Source organism: Limanda limanda, chromosome 2 (genome assembly GCF_963576545.1).
Source record: "Limanda limanda chromosome 2, fLimLim1.1, whole genome shotgun sequence".
Taxonomy (NCBI): Eukaryota; Metazoa; Chordata; class Actinopteri; order Pleuronectiformes; family Pleuronectidae; genus Limanda; species Limanda limanda.
The window spans coordinates 18,381,764-18,409,276 of record NC_083637.1 but is presented as its reverse complement, the minus strand read 5'-3'; the positions used below and the strand labels follow the sequence as shown (position 1 = coordinate 18,409,276).

The 27,513-nt window shown below is 42.6% G+C and overlaps 1 protein-coding gene across 4 annotated transcripts in view; it reads left to right on the top strand.

Annotated features, from left to right (window-relative positions):
• Positions 1 to 27,513, top strand: part of septin9b (septin 9b) — a 59,561-nt gene that overhangs the window by 6,728 nt on the left and 25,320 nt on the right. Inside the window, exons 1-2 of one of the 4 annotated variants that reach the window (XM_061085852.1) lie at positions 1,140 to 1,320; positions 9,194 to 9,865. In XM_061085852.1, the coding sequence (XP_060941835.1) occupies positions 1,254 to 1,320; positions 9,194 to 9,865 (739 nt within the window). In that variant the 5' untranslated portion in view covers positions 1,140 to 1,253. Of the gene's footprint in view, positions 1 to 1,139; positions 1,321 to 9,193; positions 9,866 to 19,949; positions 20,113 to 25,150; positions 25,219 to 27,513 lie in introns of those variants that run through there. The other 3 variants (XM_061085861.1, XM_061085869.1, XM_061085879.1) reach the window with 3 other exon arrangements.

Genomic DNA, 27,513 nt, shown 5'->3' with positions numbered 1-27,513 from the left:
TGTGTCCACAATGCTGAAATTCTTGTGCTCCTTCTGACAACAGTGTGCGTGGGGGCGGGTTGGTGCACGAATCGCCCTCTTATTGCCCAGAGGCTCCGTCTCATATCCCTAAAATCAACTTTCTCCAGCCAGTCCCAGAAGAGCAGCTTCTACAGAAGTGGCTGCACCAGGTTTTAGCTAGTAAAACGTAACAGCACAACACTTTTGAAGACATTTTGAGTGTCATGTCAACGTGCTCTATATAACGCCCTCTAGGTAGGTTTAGGGTTATCTCTATGAACAGATTCTACATGTGAATAGTCAGAATCTGTAGGGGAGGGACAAGATTTTGGGGATGGAGGCTTTCTGGTGTCCGTCTGCCAATCGACCAATCACGTTTGAGCAGGCTTTGGTTACCTGCAGGTAAACAGTCCGTGTCCAGAGCAAAAGAGGAAGATCACATGGACTGAAAGACATTGAATATCAGCTTTTTAATTTATGTGCATTCATATGAGATAGCTATGAATAGAGATTAATGTAAAAAATGTCATCTGGTCCTAAAACACCTTCAAAAAGTTTCGATGTTGGTGTTTTGTGTGGAGAAATGTTGGACTTAAATTGGACTCAAGAAATAAATGCTTCATACGTAATTTGGCGATACCAGGATATTTATGTTAAATGTTGTTTACTCAAAACTAAAAAGCTCAAACTCTCACTTTAACTTTAGCTGAGTTACAGTGAAGCAGCCCTTCTCGAGGCCAATTAAACAGCCACAGCTGTAACCGTGGATGTTGTCTGATTGCAGGTTAACTCGGTTTAAAGGACTGTGTGACATGTCGTCCACTTTCACTGTCAGAGCTGCTCAGGGGCTGAATGAGGAAATCAGACCTGAGAGCACCTTCGGTCGTAAAGGGTCTCTGGGTATGACAGGGCCTGTTGTCTGCGTCAGTGCCTGCGCGTGCATGCATGTAAGAGTGTGTGGGGGGCAGGGGAAACACACACTCAAACACACACTCACACAGGACATGAGGGAGAAGGGGGAGTGTGTTTCTCGCTACAGGGAGGGGAGGAGAAGGGAGGAGGCTTTGCCTGCTCGCTCTCTCTCTGAAGCCTGATTGCAGTGATATAGAAAAAGTTGGTGGGAAGTCAGAGAAAATTGCTCTTTTAAGAGAGTTGTGGTTCTTGGACTTTTCTCACTCTATTTTTGGAGATTTCTTCAGATTTAACAGGAAGCAGCTTAAAAGTTGAAGGACAAAGAAGTTTGGTGATATTTCATGAGTGAAAAGATGTCAGACTCTGGAGTCAATCCACACTTGGAAGGGATTATTTCAGATTTTGAAGGTTTGTACCTTGTTTTCCACTTTTTGTTTTCATGTAAGATGTTCATGCTGAAGAAGTAAACACCAGCCTGACAGATTTGTATTTGAGTCGTATGAATGTGGACCAATATAATAGTATAATAAGAACTGAGCGTGTGTGTGTATGAATGTGTGTAAAACAGGCTGGTGGGCACATTCTAGCCAAGTTCCTGTAGACTGTCATCTGTCATTGATTATACCCAGGTTACGTCAATAATAGAAACAAACACAGCACCGACACCACACACCATTCCAGCACCGGATAGCTCTCAGCTGAAAGCACGGCAGAGGGAGACAGTGGAAACCTCAGCTCTTAAGAGTTAACATCTGTCTAACGCCACATTCAACGTTCACAACTGTGTTTCTACGTTGTTTCCTCAGCCCTTGTGGAGCTGGCATTAATTCCCTTTGTCCTGCTTTTTCCTCTGCCATTCATTCTCTCTTCCTTCCCTGCTTCTTTCCTGTTCCTCCTCCGGTCTGTCCGCTCCCCTCAGCTGCTCTTTGGCCGTCAGACGCGTCACAGACCGATGCTGAGAGCAGAAGCTTGAAAAAAGTAAACATCCTCAGCAATATCTCCTTTACATAGCCTGGTTTACATGGATTTATTCAACAGTAACGTGACTGCTCAACTAGATAGCAAGATTTCAGATGTTTATATTATCTATGTATCTAGGTCCAGTGGAATAAATATACGTCAAAAAAATGAATTGAAACCCTACAGTAACTGAAAAACCTAGATGACTCTGTTGTTTATTTTTGATCGGACGTCACTTTGTACAGAACAGATTGTCTTGAGAGTTCTTATGTGTGAAAGTAACCAAGTTCTCTGTCAGTGGTGGCCAGAAAGTTTCATGTACAGCAGCTATTTACTGGCAGACCATTTTAATGACAAGGGGAAGTTACAGGTGGATAGGAAGTTCATGTTAACTAGATTATTCAGAGTTAAAGGGCAATAAATCCACATGCAAATAGATAACTGCTAACATCGTGACAGTGATAATTATCAACCTTTTCCCTGATTACTCAGAGAATAGTTCCATAGGCTTGATGAACAAAATCAGGCACGTTTGGGGGACTGATATTTATGAGTGTGTGCAGGTTGATGCAGAACCAGATAAAAATCCGGATCTAGTGAGTTTAAATGTGGTTTCATAAAGAGGCAGTTGGGCCTTGCCATTGTAGTTCAGTATGCACCGGCCATCGACTCCCAGAAAGCACTTACTGTATCCACTGTTCAATGGTGGCTGTCCATCGTCATCTATGTCACCAGGACATCATAAAGGTCAGTAGGAACCAGTCTAGTGATTTAATCTATTATATAAACAACTGTAGACCGAGATGCATGGAAAAACCTTGACTGACGAAATCCCCATTTTATCCCAGATCATTTTCTTTTCCAGTACATTGCACTGCGCTGTATCTCACACTGAGAAGGAAATGGGCTCAGAGAGGGTGAGCACACTAAGCACGTAATGATGCCTCTTTGGATGGACTCATGAGTGTGTGGCACTGTTATGGAAAGAGAGGATGATAGAAACCACAAACTGAAATTGCTGGTATCTAAGGGGTAGAAAGCATGTCTCTCTGAATCTATATGAGTCAAGCCTATGAGAATAAGCCAAGGATAAGCTCTTATTTGAATATCCAGAGAGGTTTAGCAGAGTCGGACGTGGGCTCATGCTTTGTTTTCCAACCTAACCTGAGCTGACTGTGTCCAGTCCAAGGTAATTTTGGCTGATTATCTGCTCAGAGGTTCCATGTTGTTGCTGCATTGTGGAATGTGAACACAGAGAGGAAACCGACATAGAAATGGAGAGAGTGTGTCAACCCGGCACAGAGGCCAAAGTGTGTTATTAAGTTGGTTCAGGTTGGTAATGTGTGTAAATACCACACTTTCTTAACTGGTCTCTTTTGTCCAATTACAACTATAATACAGTAGCACACAAGCATGTAAGGCATTGTTGTTAGTCCAGTTAAATTAAAAATACCCTTCATATACTTTGTGTTATTGCGAGACAGACACACTTTCAAATTAATCTCTGAGAGACTGTAACTCTGCATTATCATGTTCTCCGCCAAATATTTTACAGGCAGTTTCAATGATCAATGATTCATGTGTAAAAGGTGTTTGGCTCTCAAATTTTAATTTCTGCTCCGAGGTCACGATGCTACGATTAATCACTTGTAATCTCCATGTTGCCAGCCACAGCTCCCCCCCCCCCCCCCCCCCCCATTCCTTTGCATCAGGACTTCATTGAGAGACCAAACAGTGTGTGTGTGTCAACAGGTGTTAACCTGCTCTGGACACTGATGTAAATCAATCTGCTTGTGAATGAGATGGTTAACCAACCTTTGATCAAAGCAACAGGACAAGGCTTTACCTGTCAGAGGTTGAGGCCTGAAGCTAAGCACCAGGTCAATTATTTGGCAGCTGCCTGAATGGCTGTAGTGTGTGTGTGTGTGTGTGTGCGCATGAAAGCTGACATTTTCTATTGTTTTTAATATCTATTATTTTAGTGTTCAGATGCTCCTTGTAAATATATCATGTGCCAATATTGCTTGAAAATTAATGAACATTTAGACCTAATCTCTGCAGCAGCTTCCTCTGACATGTCTCCCCTCTTTACGCCATTAACTTTCCCAGAATTCCTTTGTGCTGGACACAGGGTGTTGGCCAGACCAGGAGAGATCGATGTAGTAAAGCTTTCTGGTCAGCATTAGTAAACAAAGCACCCTCATTGGGCAGTAAGATGTTTGATAATGTGGCAGTAAAGTTTCACCTGACTAAGCAAAATACAATTAGCTGCAATTCTATCATTCCTTGTAGATATATAAACAATTTGTACAATCACAGTCATACTGAACTATCTTCAGTGACAAGAAGAACAAAGAGTCTTGTAATAGAGGTTGTGGCCTCCACAGAGTCATGATGTTAGAAACATGGCCTCAGTGTGGCCACTATACATTCCTGGATATTCTTGAAATATGCCCTCTCCTTGAAAAAGTATTACAGCAGTTTGTGTAAACTAAAACTATTGATGGCATTGTTTTTGAAAGCATCCTCATTTCATTTTTAGTGACTTAAACTTTATATTAATATTTTTGATATTGACATTATCATTACAAGACATTAAGCTGGATGATGCCTGGACATTATTTGGACTTGGCCTTTTACATGTGAAGAACGCAGCCGGAGATTATCTGGGTCAGACGTGGTCCCAAAAAAGTAAAATCTGTGGAACCTTCAGACAAGAGGTGGCACCTGATAGACCATACAGGAGGCAGGACATCAAGTAGAAAAAATGCTCCAGAAATTATGTTTATTTGTCTACAGCACGTTGACACCCGGTGTCTGTCCTTTTCGTCAAAAGCTATTGAATATCGTAGTCTTTCTAAGTTGACATCTTCATTGGTGTGGTGTGGTGTGGCACGTCTTTTCAGAAATATTTGTATTCTTCCAGTTTTGCATCTGTCGTGTTAGAAACGTCAATAACAAGCCTCTGTGGATAATGTCAGGAGATTATCCAGAGTTCAGTGCATGTCTGAGAGTTTTTTGTGTACACTGCAACTTCATAGATCTTCTCCATATCACTGTCAGTGTCCTCTAACACCAGTGATAGAGAACTGAAGAAATGGCAACTTTATCTTTGACCTGTTTTAACCTCCTCATTTCCCACGCTGCAACCGTTTGTCTCTCTATCTCGTCTCCTTTCCCTCCTTTCTTCTTCCTTCCCTCCTGTCTCTCTGTTTGCTTTCCTCCCTCCGACTCCGACTATCTCTTATTCGTGCATCTGGGCCGAGATGATACCGAGTGTTTATGAGGGTTGGTTGGAACGTCCTTGAGTACAGTGCAAGTGATGACATGGATGATAAAGAGGCAGAGTGGCCTAACACCTGGGCTGGATTACGAAACAAATGACCGTGAACCAAAGTGAGGACACAGATGCCTCCATCTTTGTTTTCGTTGCACCATGTAATTCCGAGCTATATGTCTGTCGTCCCACATGAGACACGGTGAGGAACTGGACGCTGGGCGGTGATAGGTAGCGGAGGGACGTGGGGAGACGAGGCTCCTGGCTGCTGCTAACGAGGTTCCTCTGAGGTGGACTGCACCTCTTGTTCCCAGCTCATAGTCTGGGAATGCTGCTTCGCTGGGACCAATACTCCTTCATCCATATGTCAGTCCCACACTGCACAAATACTCAGGGTATTCACAGTAAATAATATCCTTCCTTAGCTGTTTTGCTTCGGCTAAACAAGAAACTGAACCACTGACTGGTTGGGCGACAATTAACTCGGCCAAGGAGGTTATGCTTTCCCCTAAGATTTTGTGTGTGTGTGTTTGTTTGTTTAGCAGGATTATGCAAAAACTACTGAATGGATTACTGTGAAATGTGGTGGAAGGAAGTGGTGCGGGTCAGGGAAGAACCCATAAAATGTTGGCATAGATCTGGATCAGGGGGCAGATTCAGGATTTCTTTTTCACTCTCTGTAACGTTGGGACGTACGTTGTTTTTCATCAAATAATGCAGAGATCTTAATGGAAAAAAATCTGACATCTGTACTGTGCTTATATCTATGAATATCAATGCAATGATGCAAATTGATCTAGATTTTGTGAATCAAAATAATTATTTCGTTTGGAGGAGTAATCTTTATTCAGTAACTGTACAATAACAATATCAGAGAATGGATATTTTGTCTGTCAGCGGTTAGTTGAAAATGTCTGTTTACATGTACCTGATTTTAATGTGCTTTATGGTGCTTTGGCCAATCTATGCGTTCTCCGAGCGCCCTTTGAATGCCCGATGTTAAAAAACAGCATTAAACCACATCGAGATTCTGCTCTTAAATCTTGCACACTCGACTGCGCAGTCTCTAAATACAAACAAACAGCGAGTCCTCAGCTCCAGGCCTGCGCCCGAGGGCATATAATCACAAAGCAGCCTAACACAGAGCTACTAATCTAAGATCACTTAACAGGTCACCGGCAAAAACAGCGTCTATGTTCGGCTTTTATTATGACGAATCTTGTGAAAGTGCGTCCTGATTTCTCTCCCGTGTTCAGCCTCGGCTCTCACATTTACAGCTCTTCCAAAATATAACAAAAGCCTGCAGCAAGGGTCAAGAGATGTCAGACTGTCGACATGTTCCGAAGTGCTGGGACTCTCGGAGGACAATGAAATTATTTGCAAAACACTCGATACAGTCGGAGCGTGCATTCAACCTTTCTGCTCCTTGTGAAATCTGCAGAGCCATGTTGCCAGACCGATTTATTCTCTGGCCGGAGTTGAAAGTGGCCACAGCCTTGGACTCGATCTCTGCAATCATAAAAAAAAAAAAAAAAAAAAAGGGATGAGGAGGAGTGCAGGGGTAAGAAAGACACAGTCCAGTGGCGTTGTGGATTTGGACACCACTTATAAATTGCAAGTTTACTGTTGTATGTAATTTTCTTATATGTATGTATATCAAAAGGATGGATTTTTAAGCGATTTCACGGCGCCATATTGGATATTGAACTCTGCTCTCATTAGAACTTGAAGAAAATAAATGATGGGAGCGAGAGGAAATGACTGTTGAAGTGGGTATTTAATATCTAAGGCCTTTTTTATGCGTATTAAGACACATTTCATGGTTTCCTCCTATAATGTCGGGAACGGAAAACGATCTGGGTTGACATAACCTTACAGCCATATCTTATAAAACCAATGTTTTACTATCTGAATGCCACAAATGAAAGGTAACCAAGCTTCAAGGTCTAGAAAAACAGTGAACAGGGAGGAACGGGGGGGGGGGGGGGGGTTAAGGAGATTTGTATCACAAATCACCGTTAACTGCAGATCCGTTTACTCCTGTGGTGAACGAGGACGTCCTTGGTGCGTCCGGCGAAGAGACGGGAAGAGAGAGAGACGTCGGCTGTGGCCTGAATTTTTGGAAAGGGGGTAAATTGTATCAAATGTCCACCATGTTGGAGCGAAGCAGTAAATTAGATTAGCGGTGCCGGCCGATGGGTGCGGGTAGATGGTGTCGATGTGATTGTGTCGAGCTCCACATCCAAAGAGGTTGTTTTGGCCTTACCCAGCGAGCGGCGGGGCCGGGGCCTGGTCCTCTCCCTGTGGGTGTAGTCGCTTAAAAATAAACACGTATACATTCCCGTAACACATACTCACTCCTTTTTTACAAGCACTTTGAACAGAACTCCATACAGTTACATAAAGCAAAGTGGTGTGTGTCAGCACTCACGCACACTCACACACACCACAAGCCACAAAGGGATCAAATAATCAGCGCTGAGTTTGGGATTGTTGGAAACGGGAGATGTTCTTAAGGGCGTGCGTGAGCGGGACTGGTCCAACTAGTGTGTCATTTTGATAGCAGCTCCTGGCCACTGGCTTGGCACAGCAACTCCTCGATGGGAGTCAAATTCAAGTTGACTTTGAGCCAGCGCGGTCCTCCCAGGGGGCGATTCCATCCCTCGGTATCTTCGTCTTGGACGGCGCAGCCACTTTCTCACGTCAGAGCCGAGGGGAAGGATGTGCTTCCCTCGCTCTGCCCATGTTGCTCATTAATTGCGAAAACTTTTTCTTTTTGCCTAAATGCCTGGCAGTTTGCATGCATCACAGCATCACTCTGTCTGAAACCCCAGAGTTCGAAGTGTATAACACTCTTGTCGCATTTAATTCATATGTTGTTTCAGTGTAGTGAAAGCTGTTTGTGATGGGGAATGAACTGACATCAGATAGATATTGTTGCATTTTGTTGCCACCAAAATTGCTTCGACAGCCGCCCCACCCTCCAACCACAGACTCTTTACTAGTTGGATGCCGTTCATAATATGTTTTCGAGAAACAATTCACTTTGTTCAATGCTCATTTAACTGGTGTGATCTTTTTTAATGAACGTTTTATTGTATTGTTCTTTGGTCCTAAAAACAGCAATCTTGACCCACAAATACTTTATAAGGGAAGGATTAACTTGTTTTGCTTTTGGGAAATGTTTTAGAAAAGTTAAGAGTAAGTAAATGTGTTTTTGATGTGGTGTGTTCTGCTGAATATAAACTGTGGGAAAAGTATAATTTGCTCAAATACTTTACACTTGATATTACACTTGAGTGTTTCCATACGTCCTCTATACAACGTTTGCATGAGAAACATTGTCCTTTTTACTCTAATTATTTTTATTTTGGTCTGTTGCCCGTTACAAAAAACACTGTCTACGTGGGGACCTTCTAACAGTCATAATCTCATTTATCACAAATAAGGACATATTTGCAAAGAAAATGCCCAAAAAGGAATGAATTTGTGCCCAATAGTGAGAAAAGTGTTATTTGGTCACTAAGACTTCACTTCACAACAGTTTCAGTTCTACTAATTAAAAGTTTTGTCTACAGACAGTACGAGCCAACGGTCACCTTCTCATTGGTCTCGTTTTTTCTGGCTCAAATTATAAATTCTACCTGGTCTCTGAGAAATTACTTTTTACCTGTTTATTAAGTCAATATTGGTCTTTAAGCTTAGATATTTTGTTAGAAAACAAATACATGTAAATGTCTATTAACATTTCAACATGTATGCCAAATAAATAAATAAAATATACAAATTTAGTTCACGATCGTTTCTCCCTCAGTTACATTCACTGTGCTTTTGCTGTTGCAGTTAAGTTGCAAAAACACAATTTCCACGTTACCACATACTAAACACATTCAAATTTTCAATTACTTCAAACACACAAAAAACCCAGAGCATTACGTTGTATTTCTTTTCTTTTTAAAAGGTTACGCAACTGAACACCAATATAGCTCCCAATCGGCCAATAAGGAATTGATGAGTCGTGTTGTCTATGTCCCTCACATGCAGCTCTAAAGAGGTCCTTTGAGGTGGAGGATGTCGACACTTCATCTCACTCCCCCGGATCCCGCCGGACCACCAGCTCCCCTCACCGCAACGCCATGTCTCCCACCAGCATCTACTACCGTGACCTGGGCACCGCGGCCAACAACAACAACAACCTCAACTTCACCCAGCCCCGCTCCATCATGGGTGGAGGAGGCTCCAAGACCCCCGAGCCTGTGTCACGCCGCTCCGAGCTTTCCATCGACATCTCGTCTTCCTCCAGCAAGCAGGTGGATAGCCTCACCAGCCCCGCCTCCTCACGATTTGTGACCAGCAGCACCGTGAAACGCCCCGAGGTCCTGGGCCACTCCAAGACCCCCGAATTGGGCCACAAGAGGGAGGTCACTTTTGCCAAGACACCCAGTGACTCCCCTGTGATCCGGCGCAATGAGGGGAACAGTAACAACAACGGGACCAGCCGCCCCCCCGAGCAGAATCACGCTCGCAAGTTTGAGGCCCCCAGTCCCGGGGATGTACGCAAACCTGAAATCAGCATCACCAGAGCTCCTGCGGAGAACAACGGCCACCACGCAGCGGTGCACCACCCACACCACCCCAACCCACACCACAACACCATCGTGACCACCTTCCGCTGCTCCTCACCGAACCATGGACGCAGATCCCCCAACCCAGAAAGTAAGTCAGCCACTTCCTGAAACTGTCAAACACCTCCTCTAAACACAACCGCAGCATTATGAGGAGCTTGACGTGGGAATTCTTGCAATTTATTTGGTGATATGTTCACTTCCCCTTGATTTCTACTCTTTGCCTGTTGGATGGCTGTGAGGTAACAACCCTCTTATTATTTCTGTTGATCTCACTGCTGATAGAAAGTACAAACACATGACTTTAGTGCAACCAAACAAATCATCACAAATTAAGATAAGGGCCCTTTACAGCCCCGGACAACACATCTGTTGCTGCTGCTCGCCAAGCTGCTCCAAGCAGGTGTAACAGCTTGGTGGCTTCTTCCATAGTTGCAGTCTCGATTACAACACCCATGTTGTCTGAGGAAAAATGAGGTAATCATTGTTTCGGTGAATTCTTCGGGCAGATTGTCGAGGCCTAAAATTTCCTCTAAACCCACGTTTGTCATTAAGAAACATGCTTTTAGAACAAATGGAGAACTAAACAAAGAACAGGTTAAGTACTTTGCTAACATGCTTCAATCCTTTTCTGTCTGTGACATCTTTTATAGATTTTATCTTTTTGGCTTGATGTGTAAAGTCTGAATTTGAGATACCTGTCATGTTTTACTTGAGCAGAGCATTTGGTAGTTTAATGTGGCAGTGTCATAAGTGGAGACGAGATTACAGTGAGTGTAACAGGCAATCTGAAGCTCCAGTTAAAGCAGTTATATTTTCTTATGTGATGAGGAAGGAGGAACTCTTCACTCTTAGCTCACAGTCACACCACACTGACTAAAAAAGTCTTGTCACATTTTCCAGATTTAAATTCCTGTAGACTGATTTGTTTGAACTTTGTGCTTCTTATCTTTTGCTGCTTCTCTTCTCAGTTTGAGACTGTCTTTGTGAAGAAGAATTCAGTCAAAGGAGTGGGTCTGTTTGATTAATCCGATGTCTGCATGTCTGTCAGTAACACAAGTAGCCTTGTCCTCGGAGGCCGATCTGTCAGTAGGAACAGCAGACTGTCTGTATTTGTGGTTGTCCATGTCTGTTCATGCAGAATTGGAGCCGGCGTGGCTTTTTTGTTATGTGATGAAAGCATAACCTTGGCAGCACCAGAACAGTGGTGAAGCAGTTAAATAGTAATTAGTGTAAAAGCAGATGAAACACAGAGAGTCAGATTTAAGGCCACAGTTTAAATTCCTGTCTTTACTAACAAGCTTGAAACACATTTCACGTGACCACTCGTGTACACTGGGCATGCACATGCCGATGTGCACAGATTGCTTGAATAATACCTTGTCTCCTACACATGTAAGCAGTTGTATCATTGTAAAAATTTACAATTTAACTGCACTTCAGCAATGCCAGTAATTGATTATTCACATTGTGTCCTACTAGCCGCGGCTAATTCTAGTCACTTTCTTACAGGAGGGGTCACGTGATGGGAGCCTGACGAATCAGCAAAGGCTACGTCATGACCAAATTGACCCAATTAGCAAGCAGTTGTGAGTGTTTGTTCTTTTTACAGTAAAACGCACCCAGCAGCATTTTCAAACTCTAAACAGCTCTAAAACTCTGGAGTAGAGTTTTTGCCAGGTGAATCCGTTTCAGTTTTCACACGGTTGCGCAGTATGAATGTAACCTAAGCTCCTTCACAGCTACACAACAAAACTTGTGTAAATCTAGGGTCATTAACAACACAAGAGCAAACTATATATTGAGTGGATTATATGAAACTTAAACCTGCATAAAAATGTTCTCACATGGTGGCAGCGGAAAGAAGTTTGAAATATAACACTGAGATATTGTTACTGTTAAAGTTGCGGTAGTAAAAGTGTCATATGCTTGCATTGTGTCACATCCTGCAGTTGCAGATCAGTAACATCATTCTGTTCAAGAGGTATTTTTTTCCACCTGATGAGTGTTAGTTACATGTTTGGATTTAGTCTAGTATTTGCTCTGTGTTTGGTCTCCACCAGATCCTCAGGGGAACATCTGGATGTAGCTCAGCTAACTCTTTGTTTCTGGAGTGTGCTGCTCAGCAGGTACCGTGAGCTTTTAGAGCTTTATCTGCTGCAGCCAAGAACTAAACTATGACAGACGTGAGGCACAACAACTAAACTATGTTCGAAAGGCGAGACATGTTCTAAAGATCTGACTGATAATTGTCTATAGCCTGAGTGAGTGACCCCAATCATATTGTTTTTATATTGATCAAACTATCATCATATATCATTATAGAAAATATTAATTATAGCCACTTTAGCCATTACTGGTCTTTTTCTTTCTGTTATTTATGTATCAGTGCCTTTACTCACAAAACAACTGTAAAAGGCAAAACTGTGTTGTATGGCATCGGTATCCCCATATTAAACAGACTGCCAAGCATTTTATAATTAGCTCTTGATGAAACATAATGATGGGTGTGTTTGCTTGATGATTTAGGTCATTTGAGGTTATGTAATCCTGGTTTGTACTTTATACACGGCCTGAAGCTGAAATACCAAAAAGTCTCTGAAGTAATGCACTTTGTCATTTGGCCGATGTTTCTTAGGCACATTTCCCACAGTATATTTAAACACTGACCCAGTGTGTGTATCATGATTCATGTTGCCATAAAGTTCCTCGTGCATGTGACTATAAATTTCTCATCTGTGCTGAAACTTTTACATGAACCTCTCCTAGATTATAGAGGTCATAGCTACTTATCTGTCAGTAACGAGAGGGCCTCACAGAGATCTAAGTGAGGGCTAAACTTCATGCTGGCCTCTTGTATAATATTCACAGATTTAAAATAACTGAAATTTTGTCATCTCTAAGATCCAAGTTCAATCCAAGACCCATTGGCCTGGTGGCATGTGTGAAATAGGGATATTTATAAATAATTATTTGCCGTATTTCTCCAATTCCAAGTAATTATTCATAAATTAGCAATTATTTAATGTTGTAATTAAATATATTTTTCCATTTGGCTGTCAACTTCTCACAAGTGTACTTGATAAGCTTCTTTCCGGCCTATTCAGTCATTCCAAGAGGAAATTACATCACACACACACACCCACACACACACACACACAGAATATCCTGTGCTTCCTGTGCTGTTCCGTCCGATTGTTTTCCCCGCTGTGTGACCTCACTGCAGTGCACTTCCTTTCTCCGCTCTCATGTGATCTACGTCGCTCGGCTTCCTCGCCATCCTCCCTCTGTGTTCTGATCTGAAGCGTCACAGAGGGTGAGGTACACTGGGATGTTGATGTGAAACGTCAATGTGAAGTGATATGTGAACACACGTGTAGAGAAAAGTGAACTTTAGTAAGTGTATTGATGAGAAACTACATCAATCTTTGCTTGCAGTCAGCGGAGCAGAGGTCACATAGACACACATGTTCTGTTGGACTTGAACTGTTGCCAATTTATTTCATTTATAAGAAGCAAAATACCTTTTGTGGGCAGCTCTTGTGTTTAAGGGTCAAAACTATTGGAAATCCATAATAATTGTTATGTAATCAAAGAATTGTATAGATGTGTATGAAACACATCTTAATACTTGACTCTAATGAACTGTAGTGTAGTTTCAAGTGCTGGCAGATGTACAAGAATCCACAATAAATGTTATGACTAATTTGATGAAATAAGTGATAATCTGGGGTAGAAAATGACAAAGAAAAACACAAGCTCTAAGTTCACTTCAGGCTACAGACACGATAGACTGGCTGTGATTTTTATCTGGTCTAATCCTCTGTGTTGAGCCAGATGGGAAACCTTATCTTGACAGGCGGGCCTGCTGTTCATCAATCCATCACACGCTGCAGAGGGAGCTCTATCTAACATCTCGAGACCCAAACCACCACCTGTGATCAGAAATAGCACAGTCGCACCACATTTCAAATTTAAGTCAAGTTGTCTCAGCTTGAGACTCTTACGTCCAGTGATTCCAGTATATTCATCCTTAAATTACAATGATTAATATACACAATAAGGGGTCATTAGAGAGGGTGGTTGACCATGAATAGGGTCATCACTGTGCCAACTGGTGGGTTGCATGGATTGGGTCTCATCCAGTAGCTTCATTTTGTTATTCCCTTAGTGTTTTATTGTGAAAAAGGAGGAAGTATTTAACCCTTTGATACACAAGCTATGCATCACTAATGCAGAACATGGGTCAAAAATGACCTGTATTCATTTCCTTTGTTATGTGATGCATGGCTTGGTGTTTCTTTTCCTTTTTCTTTTCAAGACCAAGAGTTGCCTCCTCAATTTCCTCATCCTGTTCTTCATTCAGCATCTTTATGAGCATATCAACCGTAAGTCTGAAATGAGCCAGCCAAACTAACACTCTGGAAAAATAAAATCAAAAGCATATTTTCCAATGCATATCAATCAGTCTATTACATATGAACTGTTATATTTCGAGTTTTATTTTGTTGATCTAGCTATGGTTAACTAGCTAAAAAAAGAGGCTACCTAGCTAACAGCTAGTTAGCATTGTACATATTTCTCTTTCTCACTAGTAAAATAAGACTTACACGCATCAGATGTGCAAAGCAGCCGTGTGACACACTGTATGCACATGTCTGTTTTAGAAGTTTTCTGGGAGCTGGTGACAGGAGAACTCAGGCAGCAGCTGATGTCTTATGCAAAATGTTTTAATGTAGACTTGATGCATCAAGGAGACCAGAAGGTGAAACAATAAACAAACGCTAACAGAGTAACATGAGCAATTGTCGTCCCCCTCCAGTCTGAAGATGTCTCCCACAGCATCCCAGTATATCTAATTTGGGTCACCCATTCCATCAGCACATCCATTAATGGCTAGAATTGCTGTCCCTCTCTATGTTACATGTAGGTGTTTGCATCCTATTGGACAGTTAAGTCTAAATATTTATTCCTAAATCGCATTGTGTCCTTACGTCTTGCCACTGGTGAAATACACAAAAGAGTTGAAGTTGGTGAGAGTTGAAGTTGGTGCCTCTCTGTCTGGGGCATCTGAGTGAGATATGAAAGTCCCTAAACGGAGATACTACAATGTACTGTAGGTGGCCCCTTATCTATAAGCTGACCTTGGGTAGGCTACTGCTTAGAGAGAGAAGGAAGTATCTGTGGAATTAGACAGGCATCATTCTCCTGTACAGATATAGACTGATATACTGAATGACGAAATCCATACACTGCAAAGATATAGAAAATAAAAACTGAGCCGGGTCACTTTTGACCTATGTTGGGGATTAAAGGGTTAAGAGCTGCATCGCTGTTCATGCACTAAAAAAAGGTGGAACGGGAAATGGAGGGTATGGATGTACTGAAATGTGTATTTCAAGGTTCACTCCATGTTGTGCCATTGTGTCGCGTCTTCCTGTTGTGATGGCAAAGAACAAAAGAGGTGTCCTCATTTCAACCCAGCGGAGTCTGAGATGAAATTAACCGTAGCTTTGCCTAAATAAACAGATTATCTTGTAGTACATTTGTTCTCCTAATGGAGGTGTAGTCATTACGGGTGAAGGAGCAAGTGAAGCCATTTGTCTCTGGTCTGGATTGACCTTCTGAAAGTGGGGAGGAGGAGCCAGCGGAGGGCTGAGGGTGATTTGTCTCTGCTTGTCCATAGGTCGGGAAAGGGCACACACACACACACACACACACACACACACACACACACACACACACACACACACACACACACACACACACACACAAATGCACTTCATCTCATATTTTGTCTTACTTTTATGTTCTTTCAATGACACATCTCCATATACACACAAACACATTTTCTTCCTCTCAAAATTGTATTACTTTTGTTTTCTTTCAACAACATGAACACACACACAGACACAAACACACACGCAGGCTCCTTCAGGCGGACGCACATCCGAGGTCAGTCCTCTCCCAGTGTAATTACCCTGGAATGATCCCAGCCCATTACTCAGTGTGACCTGTTGACTAATTACCAAGAGAAAAAAGAGAGAGGCAGAGAAATGAAAGTCGGTATTTTGCCTGTTTGAGCTTTTGACCCGAGAATAACAGAACTGTGAAGTTTCATCCACGACGTAGCTGCATTATAAGGCTGAGGAGGGGTCCTACACGTTACCATGTTACCCTGTCAGAGTCCAAAACAATCCAAGGCCTTTAATCTCCCCACCTCATGTAAAGCTCTGTCTTCATTTATTCACAATTGAAACAATGTGGTGAAAGAGGAAGAAGAGAGGAAGCCAAACTAAGAAAGCCTCAGGGCTTAAATACAAAACACCTCAGTGAGGTCTAATCAATCACAAATATCAGACAACTTCAATTTGAGCATTGCTTTAATGAATTACACATTGGGAGCACTTTCTATTGCAGCCCCCCCCCCACACACACACACACACACACACACTCAAATCTTCTTTATCTTTGCCTTCAGATGATCACACGATGACGTCCTCGCTCTAAGGCACAGATTGTCCCTGACTGTGTCTTTGCTTTGCTGCCAAACAACGTGCCGTCTTGCTCACTTGAAGTCAGTGAGCCTCTAAATCCTTACGTCTGTCTTTTCAGCTCGAAAAAATGTCCCGTAGTGAGAACAGTGACAAGTGTCACTTCTCATTTACTCCACTGTGACCACACACCGTGAGCGTGCTTCCTACTGAGGCCACAAGGAGGCAGTGTTTGACCGGTAAACTCCAGTTGGACAGTGAATCTGACTGGTGGGTGAAAATAAAATAGTTTTTTCGTGGATTTTAAAGCCAACACCTGAAAATGAATGTGACACTGCCTTAAACAAATCCAGTTTGGTTCAGTTGCTATAGAAATGCATCAACATGCAGACGTCAGGCTCTTTCCTGTTCATGTCTGAAGGAAGTTTTTCATACGCAAATGTATATCTCGAGAAGAGGATCTTATTCAAGACAATGTCATGCAGCTGTTTGAAGTTTGTAGACATTACAGAAGGGTTTCCTTTTTAATGACCATCTTACATTGAAGGATGAGGAGCCCCTTTGCCCCAGATAAACACACACGCACACACACACGCACACACACACACATGATAAGACTATTGCGGAAGTTAGAGTTTACATTGAGCATCTGGGGGAAGTCAAGGGTTAAAGAAGTTTCCCACCACTGCAGAAAGACCTCTGTCCCTTTTTGTCATCCTGCCAAATCCAACATCTGCTGCAGAAGCCTGCTCTTCTTTCACTTTCTTCTGCTGTAACGTGACGCTGACAGATTCACAACTTTTACCTTCATGCACTGAAACACAGAACGTTCAAGCACATACATTCACACATTAGTTCAAACACCTCATTTCAGCTCGGACTGGGAATACGACTTTTGGCAGAACGATCACACTTCCACAAGGATTGGTTTTGATAAACAAACTCTGCACACACATACACACACAAACCACCTTTGTCGACCTTTTTCCATCTCCATTAGACAAATAGCAGGATATGGGCCATCAGCGTGTGATGAAGCAAACTGAGATTACGTTTATTCTTTGCTGACATTATCTTCATTTATCTTGCTGGTGTCGGGTGAATCCTCCCTCCAGATATGAGCCGTGGTTCCTTTGTCCAAGAAACTGATTGGAAAATCATGTCTCTTATCTCGGCCATATAACTGAAGCTACGAAGCCTCAGTCATGTTGGGCTGAGATGGAAGATTCGTTTTTTTTATGTCATTAGTCAAACATAGCTGACTGTGGGACGACTGAGCTGCAGCTGTTAGCCAGGGCCGCTTGTCATGAAAATGCACTATTAATGGCTTTATTAAGACTTGCAAGGTGATTGTGTTACTGAAAATATCTGAAAGATACAAAGCCTGACTGTCATGTAGATCTTTTCCTGAGGGTGATAAAAAAAACTCTCTCTCCCTGATGACCACGGGAGATTTGACATATTTATAAATGAGGTTTGATTGGACCATCTGCAAAGCAACAGGTTTATATTCAGTCTTTCTAGGAAGAAATGACATCACACACCTTATGTGTTTTAATGAAGAATAATGGTTCAAGTGAGGTCAGTATTTTTATTCACATTCTCCACTAATGGTGTTTGACCGAGTTGTAGGCTGATGGAGGACATACTGGATAAACAGTCATTTTTGTGTGTCTGTGTACATGGGTTAGTGTGGACAGACAGATGGCCATTTGTGTTTTAGTTTGGCCATCTGCTGAGACGAGTAGGTGAGAGTAGGCGGGGGGGGGGGGTCTGTCTGTAGTCTGCTTGCGATAAGGGTGAAGCTGTGTCCCTTATGTCACTACAGCTACAGCTTACTACAGCTTATTATACAGTTGAGTGTTTGTTACAGCAGCTTTTAGCCCTTCGACATTTGGCTGAAGCTGGTGCATTGTCAGTTTCTCGATCATTATTTTATTAAATGTTTGTTGGCTTATACAGATCAGAGATGTGTTGAAGCCAAGTTAGCAAAAGGTATACATAGAGATGTAACCTCTGTCGAATAGAACTGAGGACAATGAAGATACTCAGACGTGATCAACGTGAGAATTTACCCAAGATACAACACGATGGTCCTCTGGGCTGTGGTGAAGTGATGCTGAAGTGCAGTCTCAGTGCCAATTACCCTGTTTTCAGGCACTCAGCTCTGTACATGTAAAGTTCAACTATTCCACTAGGAAAGCACTTCAGCATTTAAGCAGCATTGTTAAAAAATACTGGGGATTTTACTGCATAACATATAAATAGTTTTAGGTTGAAGGCAGAGAACTAATGCAAGCCTTCTGCTGTCTCTTTTTGTGGTTTTGTTTTGCTCTCATATTGAGTCAATAAGGGAAGTCAAGTCTTTTTACACAGACTTTAAAAACAGTGTTTTTCTATCCTCTATCTTCTGTCATAGTTGAGGTTTGCAGTAGTAAGTTCGTAAGTAAAGTTGATTTAATTAGTGCGGAGCTACTCTAGAATTTTTCCTTGTCATTAGTGAGTCCGTCTCAAACAGTTCTCCAACAATATACTGTCTATTGCATCCTACCTGGTTTATCTACAATGAAGTTGTTGATATTATTGTTGAACGCTTGATTCCAGCTGCTGCTGAAGTTTATCCGTGACCATAGGGGAGGAAATATTAATCTCAGTCCGCAGAGAGGTTGTTATGCCCCGCCCCCACTGACTGCAAGGAGCTTCCTGTTTGTTTACTCTATTTCTTTTGCTATTGAACATATTCCAAGTCCAAATCGCATCAAATCGGACACTACACTTCCTCGGACCACTTTCAATACACATTCTAACTGTGAAGCCGATCAGATAATGGTTTGTTAAGATATGCATTCTACATACAGAAGTTTGTAGAATTAATTGGCAGATATGACACCTTTCACAAAGCATGTCACCCAGGGCTTCTCCAGAGTACATTTGTTCAAGTTTAACAATAAAAGAAACAGAGAAAGCTATAATAAGGACCTCAGCTTGCAGAAAAGTGGCACAAAAATAAAACTGGATATCATCAGTCCTGATTCAAAGGTTTATAAAATACAAATGCAGCTTTTTGATTTTGTGGTCTGTAGCTTCATCAGCATCCTTTGTTTAAGAAAGCCTCATCGTTAGAGATGAGAGGAGCTATAGATGAACTCTCTACTCCAAGCTCACTGGTGTGAATTGTTTGGTACCCACACATTTTAAGACTCTAATGCAAGACTAAACATCAAAATTATGTGTTGGACCAAAGGGCTTCTTCTAGGCTATTCCTGGCAAACAGGTTTTAAATGTAACACCACATTATTATTACAGGTTACAGAGATGATAGCTCGGGATCGCTAAAAGCAGAATCTCGATCTACTTCCCCTGTCTCTGCACAAGAACGGCTTCTATTATAGATAATTATCATCGTGATTTGGTTCTACGTTTATGGGAGACATGCAGCACCGCACTGAAGAGTTTAATCACAGAGCTCCTTCCGTTTTCTCTCTTCATTTTGGAGTTGAGTCATCCCCGTCCCTCGCCCCCACACACATCCCATGAGGGGCCAGGGATTCCCCAGAAGGCCGATCCCATGGAGTCTTTTGTCTTTATAGCTCACAAGGGAAGGCTGCGTCTCCGGAACATAAGCGAGTACTTGTTGTGAGCATCAGGAGCAGAGTTAGTCAGATTTGTTAACGTTGAGACCAGAGGGGTCTATTTAGCAGCAGCTGCCATATAAACATTACATAGAGGCGTGGGAAACTACTGGAGCTTTCTTGCCTTATTTCTTTCATTTGAAACCCTGATCTGACTGAGATGGCTTCTTCTTCCAGTGAGATATACAACAACCATGAGGTGGATCATCACTGTGAGTATCTGCTGTCTATTGTGTGTGTGGGGGGGGGGGACAGGAGGAATGACTGGTTTCTATTAAGGCCAATCAAGTTGAGCTATGATGTATCCTCTCCAGATGGGGATATGTGAAACGGATACACAGAAATATACCAAGATGGTGGTTGAATATTCTTTGCCTCTTTCTGTCTTTACATTGTCTTATTGCAAACCACATTGTTTCTGTTAAACTATCATTATTATAGAGAACGCTCTTATTGTTATACGGTAATAGTTTTGCCTGTTATTAGAGGTTTTACGTTTCTCTCGTACCTGTGTATATATGACGTGTATGTCGTCACATCCTGTGTTATTGTTGTTGTGAACCTGTGCTATAACGGATGCACAGAGCCGGTGCACAAGGAAGAATAAATTATACTGAATGAAACAGACGCTCCGCTTGTACTTTTCACGCTAAAGTTACACTGCGCAAGTGAGTTAACTTAACAGTTTCTATGTGTTTTCTCTCTTGTCAATTTGTTTGTTGGTTCTTTGCTTTTTGTAAATTTGTAAGAAATTTCGACGAAACTTGGTTGAGTGATGTGGTATGAGTCCAGGAAAGAGCCCATTAAATATTGGCGAGGATCTGGTTCACGGGAAGGTTTCAAGATTTGCATTTGAATCTTCATGTCTGTTCCAAGGGAATTATTCATTGATCTTGGTAAAAAATGCATAGGCTTTCTCGGGACACTCGGACTTCCTCCCACTGTCCAACACTTGCAGATTGGAGTAAGGTCAACTTGAGACTCTTAATTGTCCATAGATTTGAAGGTTAGTGTGAGTAGTTGTTTGTCTCTATATGTTGGCTCTGCAATACACTGGCAACCTCTACAGGGTGCACCTCTCGCCCAATGCCCCCCCCCCCCCCTGCAACCCTCAAAGGATAAGCGGCATAGATAATGGATGGATGGAGTGGGACTTAGCGAAGGTACGCTCTCTACTTTCTAGTTTATCCTTGTTTCATTCTCTTGATTTGAAGAAACAGGTTCTCGTCTGTGAGAAGAAAATGGCTTTGTTTGAACACATGGCACTTGAAATTGACAAAGGCTGAGAAAACGTTGGTGGCTTATAATGGACAAAAAATATACCAGAGACAAACACTTCTCCATAAACAAAGGCTAATACCTAATCTTCTATATGTGGGCCATCCTAATAATAATAATGTGGTGCAGACTTCTTACTCTGTTAGTGCAGTAAAAAGTTGATGAAAAAGCAAACACATGCCTGAGTTATTGTAACCTTAAGGGGAAATGTGCAAGTCTGAGGAACAAAACTGCAGAGGACGTAACTGTCAACATATGGAAGCAGCTCAAGATAAATGCATAGATCAGTCCATCTGTACTGTTGATGTGTCCTCAACCAGAAAGCCGAGGCTGAGGCTACATCCCTACTGCTACGTTTTCATTTGAAATCTGTGTGTTTTCAAACTAAAAGTAATCTCTGCCAATATCATTTTTAATTCCCATCCATACAAACCCATGCTTATCAAGTGACTGCTGGTGTACACTGGCCATGCATGTGCTAATGTAAACAGGAAGACATGAGCGTGCGGGATACACAGGAAGCATTTGGTTAGTAGTTGCGGAAAGAGCTACAAACCAGATTGCTCAATAAATAGCTTGTCTCCTACGCATGTATCATTTTAAAATGCAGAAGACAACAGGGTCAGCACTGCGTCAACATCATGGTTTCCAAACATCTCTATTTCTGTATGTCCAGACTGAAAGCAGCCTCAGAGCAGTGTGGACATCAGGCGTGTCCGTAGTAGAGTTGATAAGTTGTTTTTAAAAAAGACTGAAACGTAGCAGTGTGGCTGTAGCCTGAGTCCGGAGGCCACTTCGGGGTTGTTGAGATAAGCCGTCCTCGCTCATCACACACATGCTGTCTCCATTTGCGCCACAGGGGAGCAGAACAACGACAGCAAATAAAACACAACAGGAAGTCTCCAACAGACCCAGATATCTTCCCCTGTAAATATCCAGGCCAAGCCAGATGTTCTTCCTCTTTCTCCCTCCTGTTCTTCACTCTTCCAACCATCCCCAGCCCTATTCCCACTCCCTCCTCCTCTTACACTCCATCTCTTTTTTCCCCCTTTGCCTTCTCTTTCCCATATTCCCCTTCTCCTCTTGGTTTCAGCCTTTCCTCCGGCTCTCAGGAAAGACGTGTCACTGAGTCACTCGGTCTGCTGAGTCATGGAGGTGGCTCTTTTAATCAGCTCCATATGTGCTCTGCCCCAGATCCAGTGGCCTTTGAGCAATCAGCCCTGACCTCTGGTCCAAATCAGCGTTTTCCGCTCAGTTACCTCTTCATCCCACATGTTTTGATGAAACTGAATGTTGACATGTGTTTTGATGCAAAAGGGCTACTGTATTTCAAAAGAAGAATTAAAGAAACACACTGCATTGGAGCTTTCTACTGCTACACCAACTTTAATTTGGAAATTCAGATTCCTGATTGAATTTTGTTGAAGAAATTATCATGCGACCTTTCACTTATGCAGAAATTATGGTATGATCAAATTAAAGTGTGAAAGTCTATAATTATTTTCTCGCGAGAAAATCGTCCGTGCATGAAACCAACAAACACACTTGCATCATGTTCAGCTCGCCCTGCACAGTTACTCATCAAGCTTGGTCTCTAATTTAATATATTTGCAGTAATTTTTTGCTGAAAGCTTCTTTTCAGGCTCGACTTTGATGCTTTTTTTTCCCACGAGAGGAAATAGCAACTTCTGACATTGGTGGGGGTCATGGGTTCCATACTGACAGCGTTGTTTTTTGTTTACGGCTATGGGTAAACTGGGTTCTTTGATCAAAAAGAGATATACAGTGGGAACATGTCAGAAATTCTTGGACAGAACCTAAAGAAAAGCAGTTCATCAGTTTAGTGGGACAGTAAAAATATTAAGATTGTTTTGGGTTTTCTCATTTTTTTTCACAAAGATCTATGACAGATTTAGGATCCTGATCTCAAGGAAAAACGAAAATTGTGGGAAGACTTGTTTGCATGTCTACAATGAATCTGTTAATAAGTGCTGCTAAAATATTAAGACACTAGCAGTGAGACTATGATTGGTAAATTATAGCTGTTGATGCATCCATGCTTCACATTCACTGCACATAAGACAGATGTGAGCTCCAGCTTTGACAGGAAGGAAACATTTGTGCTGAATGTTATGAAAACCTCTCTCACGCCTTCAGTCTGCATGTTGATGGCAAAAAAAAGTTGAGCCACATCCATGCAACAAAGGAGCAAATGAATCATCTCTTGTTCCATTCAGTGAGGATAAACCCCATCTCATGACCAGCATCTTTCTTTAATCTTTACATCTATTCTGAGAAAAATATTTTTTTTTACGTGTCGGCTACGTTAGCCTTTTGTAGTTAAAGTGAGCTGGTAGGATGAATGTGAATCCCTCTGTTGTGGGTGAGCTGGGACACAGGAAGCACAGAAGAGCAAAACAGATTTCCAGAGAACAGTTTGGCTTTTGGAACATTTGTCTGTTTAGCAGCCAGGTTGGACACCAGCGCAGCTTGACTCATTCCAGTTGTTACATGACTTTTTCATTGCGCTGCACACTGAGTGGTGAACGGGTCAGAAACAGGCAAATACTAATCGAGAAAACAGCGCTACAGCAAAACCATATATGACAATTGCTCGTGTTTGTCTTCTAGTGAGGGGTTCTGTGTCTCGGAAACTAATTCCTGCATGTTTCCAGGTAGTTTGATATTTTGGAAAAAGACAGTTTCTTGTTCATCTGTCTAAGCTTGGTGAGAAGTAGATGAAAAGGTTATTGCCACTGTTGTGAATGAATGAATATCAGGCTATACATCCAGCAGATGAGCACAAACTCTGGAAAAAAGTGATCTAGCATTGCTTTGTGTAATGATAACAGCTTGCCAGAAGCTTTGTGCTAACTGATCATGTGCTCATCAGCAGATAGAGTTTGTTTATTCTGTGACAAAAACAAACCACTTCTAATTTAAAATGGTTGTATCCTGAAGTCGCTATAATGGTTTGTCGCTAACGGTTGCTAAGCACACACAAAACATTATTATGTGCTGTGCTGTGTTGAGCAGGCTTTTTGTTTTTAACTTAAAAAAACTGTCAGAAGACTTTATAGTGAGCTTCAGTTTCACATTTAGCATCCAGGAAGTGATTGTAATAGTTGGAAATATCTCTTTTCTAGAAAAAGGAACATGAGCGTATTTACTAGGAGGTTATGTTTTAGATCTTTTCAGAATTTCTCATGAAATAATGCAGAGATCTTTATGAAATCAGGCATATATATGTAGAATGTGAATAACTTTAAACAGTTGTAATTTGGTGTGTATGTAAACATTTTGCTTCTGATCTCAATACATGTCTACATGCAATATGGTGATAAAGTGAAGTTAAGCTCTTCTGGTAGTTTTGTGGTTACGAGTAACTGAGCGTTTTTGGAAATTGAGCCCTGGAGGAATCTAGGAGATGATCCAATGTTTTCAGTGGAAACACACACACACACACACACATGATCTAATACCCTCCTCTGTGAAACAAAGCAGTGGGAGGGAGAGAGCAGATGGACACACAAGGACATGGATATATGGAGGATATTTCCTCTTGTCTGTGAAAACACACACGCACGCACGCACGCACGCACGCACGCACGCACGCACGCACGCACGCACGCACGCACGCACGCACGCACGCACGCACGCACGCACGCACGCACGCACACACACACACACACACACACACACACACACACACACACACACACACACACACACACACACACACACACACACACACACACACACACACACACACACACACACACACACACACTGCCCTCTGGAGCGTTCACTTGATATCACATGTCTTGAGCTGGCTCCCCCACTTCCACGTTGTTCTCCATTCACTCTCTCTTGAATGAGGGGTGTGGCTGCCGAGTGCCGGCGGTCACGTGACTGTGGTGTGGGCGTGGCCAGCAGAGCCGCGGCAGCACAGCAGCCTCACAAGCTGGAGCAGTGATAGAGAGAGAGAGAGGAAGAGAAGTGTGAGAGGAAGAGAGAGGAGCAGGAGAGGAAAGGGTTGGGTGAGTCGCTTTCTTGTTGTCTTGTTGATGCCTGTGCATGATGGTGGAGAAGGGATCCGTGTGGAGGGGGGAGGGAGGGAGGAGCAGATCTGGACGGATGGTGTCAGAGTTCCTTGACCTGGTGTCTTGTGTGTGTGTAGTGTTAAAGTGTGGAGAGAGAGATAGAGAGAGATAGAGAGAGAGGGGGGGTGTTGTTACCATGAGTTCCACAGTAAACTACTCGTGCTGCTCGCAGGCCTCGTGTCTTTTCTATTTCTCTCCTCCCCCCCCTTCTCTGTCCTTCCTCATTGTTGAGCCAGAGGGGAGAGTTTTGGGGGGTCACTTCCAACTCACTCCCCTCCTCTTCTCTTTCTCCCTCTCCCTCCCATTGTCTCCTCAGCTCTGGAGCATGCATGGATAATCAACCCCCCCATAATGGGACCCGGGGTTGACCAATCAGGAGAAGTCCCTGTTGCTCTTTAAGTTTCCCAGTGGCTGGGGGCCATGTCTTCTCCAGCAACTCCTCACACATCAGGCCAGTGTGCAGACCCACTGGGATCCAGCTGTGCAGCCTCTGATGAAGCCATGGCTGGTTCCAATGTGATTTGGTTTTTTGAAAAAATCCCTCGTGTCTGCTGCTCTCGTAGGGAGTTTGTTTCCAATTTCTAGGAGAGGGTGAAGAGAGGCACTGGTCAATTTCATTTCTTGTCTAGTTTCGCTCCTCCAGGGGGAATAGTGAACTCTTCCTTTTGGTCTTCTGGTGGGAAGAACATTAGGCTGTGGTTACTCAATTAGCTTAAATTCTTTTGGGCCCCAGAGGCCAGCAAGCGGAAAAACAAGTTCAAAAAAGTTGCGTTGGTTGGATTCTGCATCTAGAATCTCTCAACACCTCATTAAATACTCAAGAAAACTGAAACATGTGATGTTTTTCCCGTATATGATTAGTGTAGTCACGTAGAAATGCTCATTGAGACGACTGTATGATATGAGATGAAACTTTATTGATACACACCCCGGGGATATTCAGTTGCTACGGCAGCGGTGTTGATCACACAGAGCCTGTGAATCCTCAAATGCTGCCTCCTATCTGATTTACATAAAGCTTTATTACCACATGCTTCACGATAGGCGCCAGTTAAAGCCACTCAGCCATTGTTTGCATAATGTTAATCAGATTAGCTTCACGATAATAAGTAATTCAATCACCACAGATAAACACTTCATTAGGATTGTTTGGGGCCCAGCAGCATGAAATAAATTCACAGGCTCCCCCTGTGTGTGTGTGTGTGTGCGGTTCTCCTCTGCTGTAATTAAAAGCCTGATATCACATAACAAGTGTCGTCGGAGATATCAATTCCAAGAAACCCTGCATTGTGTTTTCAGGTGCACACAAAGATTTGAAACCTGGTTTTATGAGTCGATCGAAACTACTCGCTGCTGTGGAGACCTGTCCCCATCATGTCGGAGCCTTCACTTTACTTCTGGCCTGTTTTTTTGACCAAAGAATTTGCCCTGAAGGCAGCAGAGCTCAAAGGAGAAAAGGCGTCAACTTGGTTTAGAGTAAACAACCAGGCTGTTGGTCTGAGGTATTTGTCCCCTACATTACAGTATGTCTTCATCGCTCTCGGGCTAAGTGTATCCATGTGTATAGAGCGGAGTCTCACATGGACGTGGTCCTTCTTGTCCTCCTCCAATCTGCAAGTGGTGTTATGTTTTTGTGTGTGGTTTTGTCACCCGCAGTTTTGTAAAATGCAGCAGGAAGTTGGCGATGGTACACTTCTGTATGTGTAGAGTGTCTTTGTAGCCGCTCACAGCAAGAGGATGTGTCCTCATCAACATGTCAGTCACGCATAGGAGGCAGTCAAATATGTTGTGTCCTGTCAGAGGTGACAAGTTGTCTGCAGACACTCGAGGGGTGTGGGGGGGGGGGGGTTGTCTCTTCAGCGACGTGGCAGCGTCACGCCTCCAGGTTTTGAGGCTCAGGCTGTCACTTTGCTTTTGATTCGGAAGCGATCATTGTTAATCACAGAATGTGTCTCGGAGTCTACTTCACAAACAACTCGTGCTTGTTTGCGTCACAATCGATCCCCATATTACTGTCGAGAGCTTATCGTTGAGAAATATTTTTACAGAATGAAATTTCTTAACTGTCACCCCAGATTTCTCATGGTTTATTCATTGACAGTCTGGATCGCCAACTCTCGTTTCTCTTGAGTTCCTTCCCTGCTGTTTGCTCATGGATTCCTATTCTCGATTTTAGATTTAGCAAGTATGGGAGCTTTTTGTTCATTGGTCAAGAAATAAATTTTACTCTCA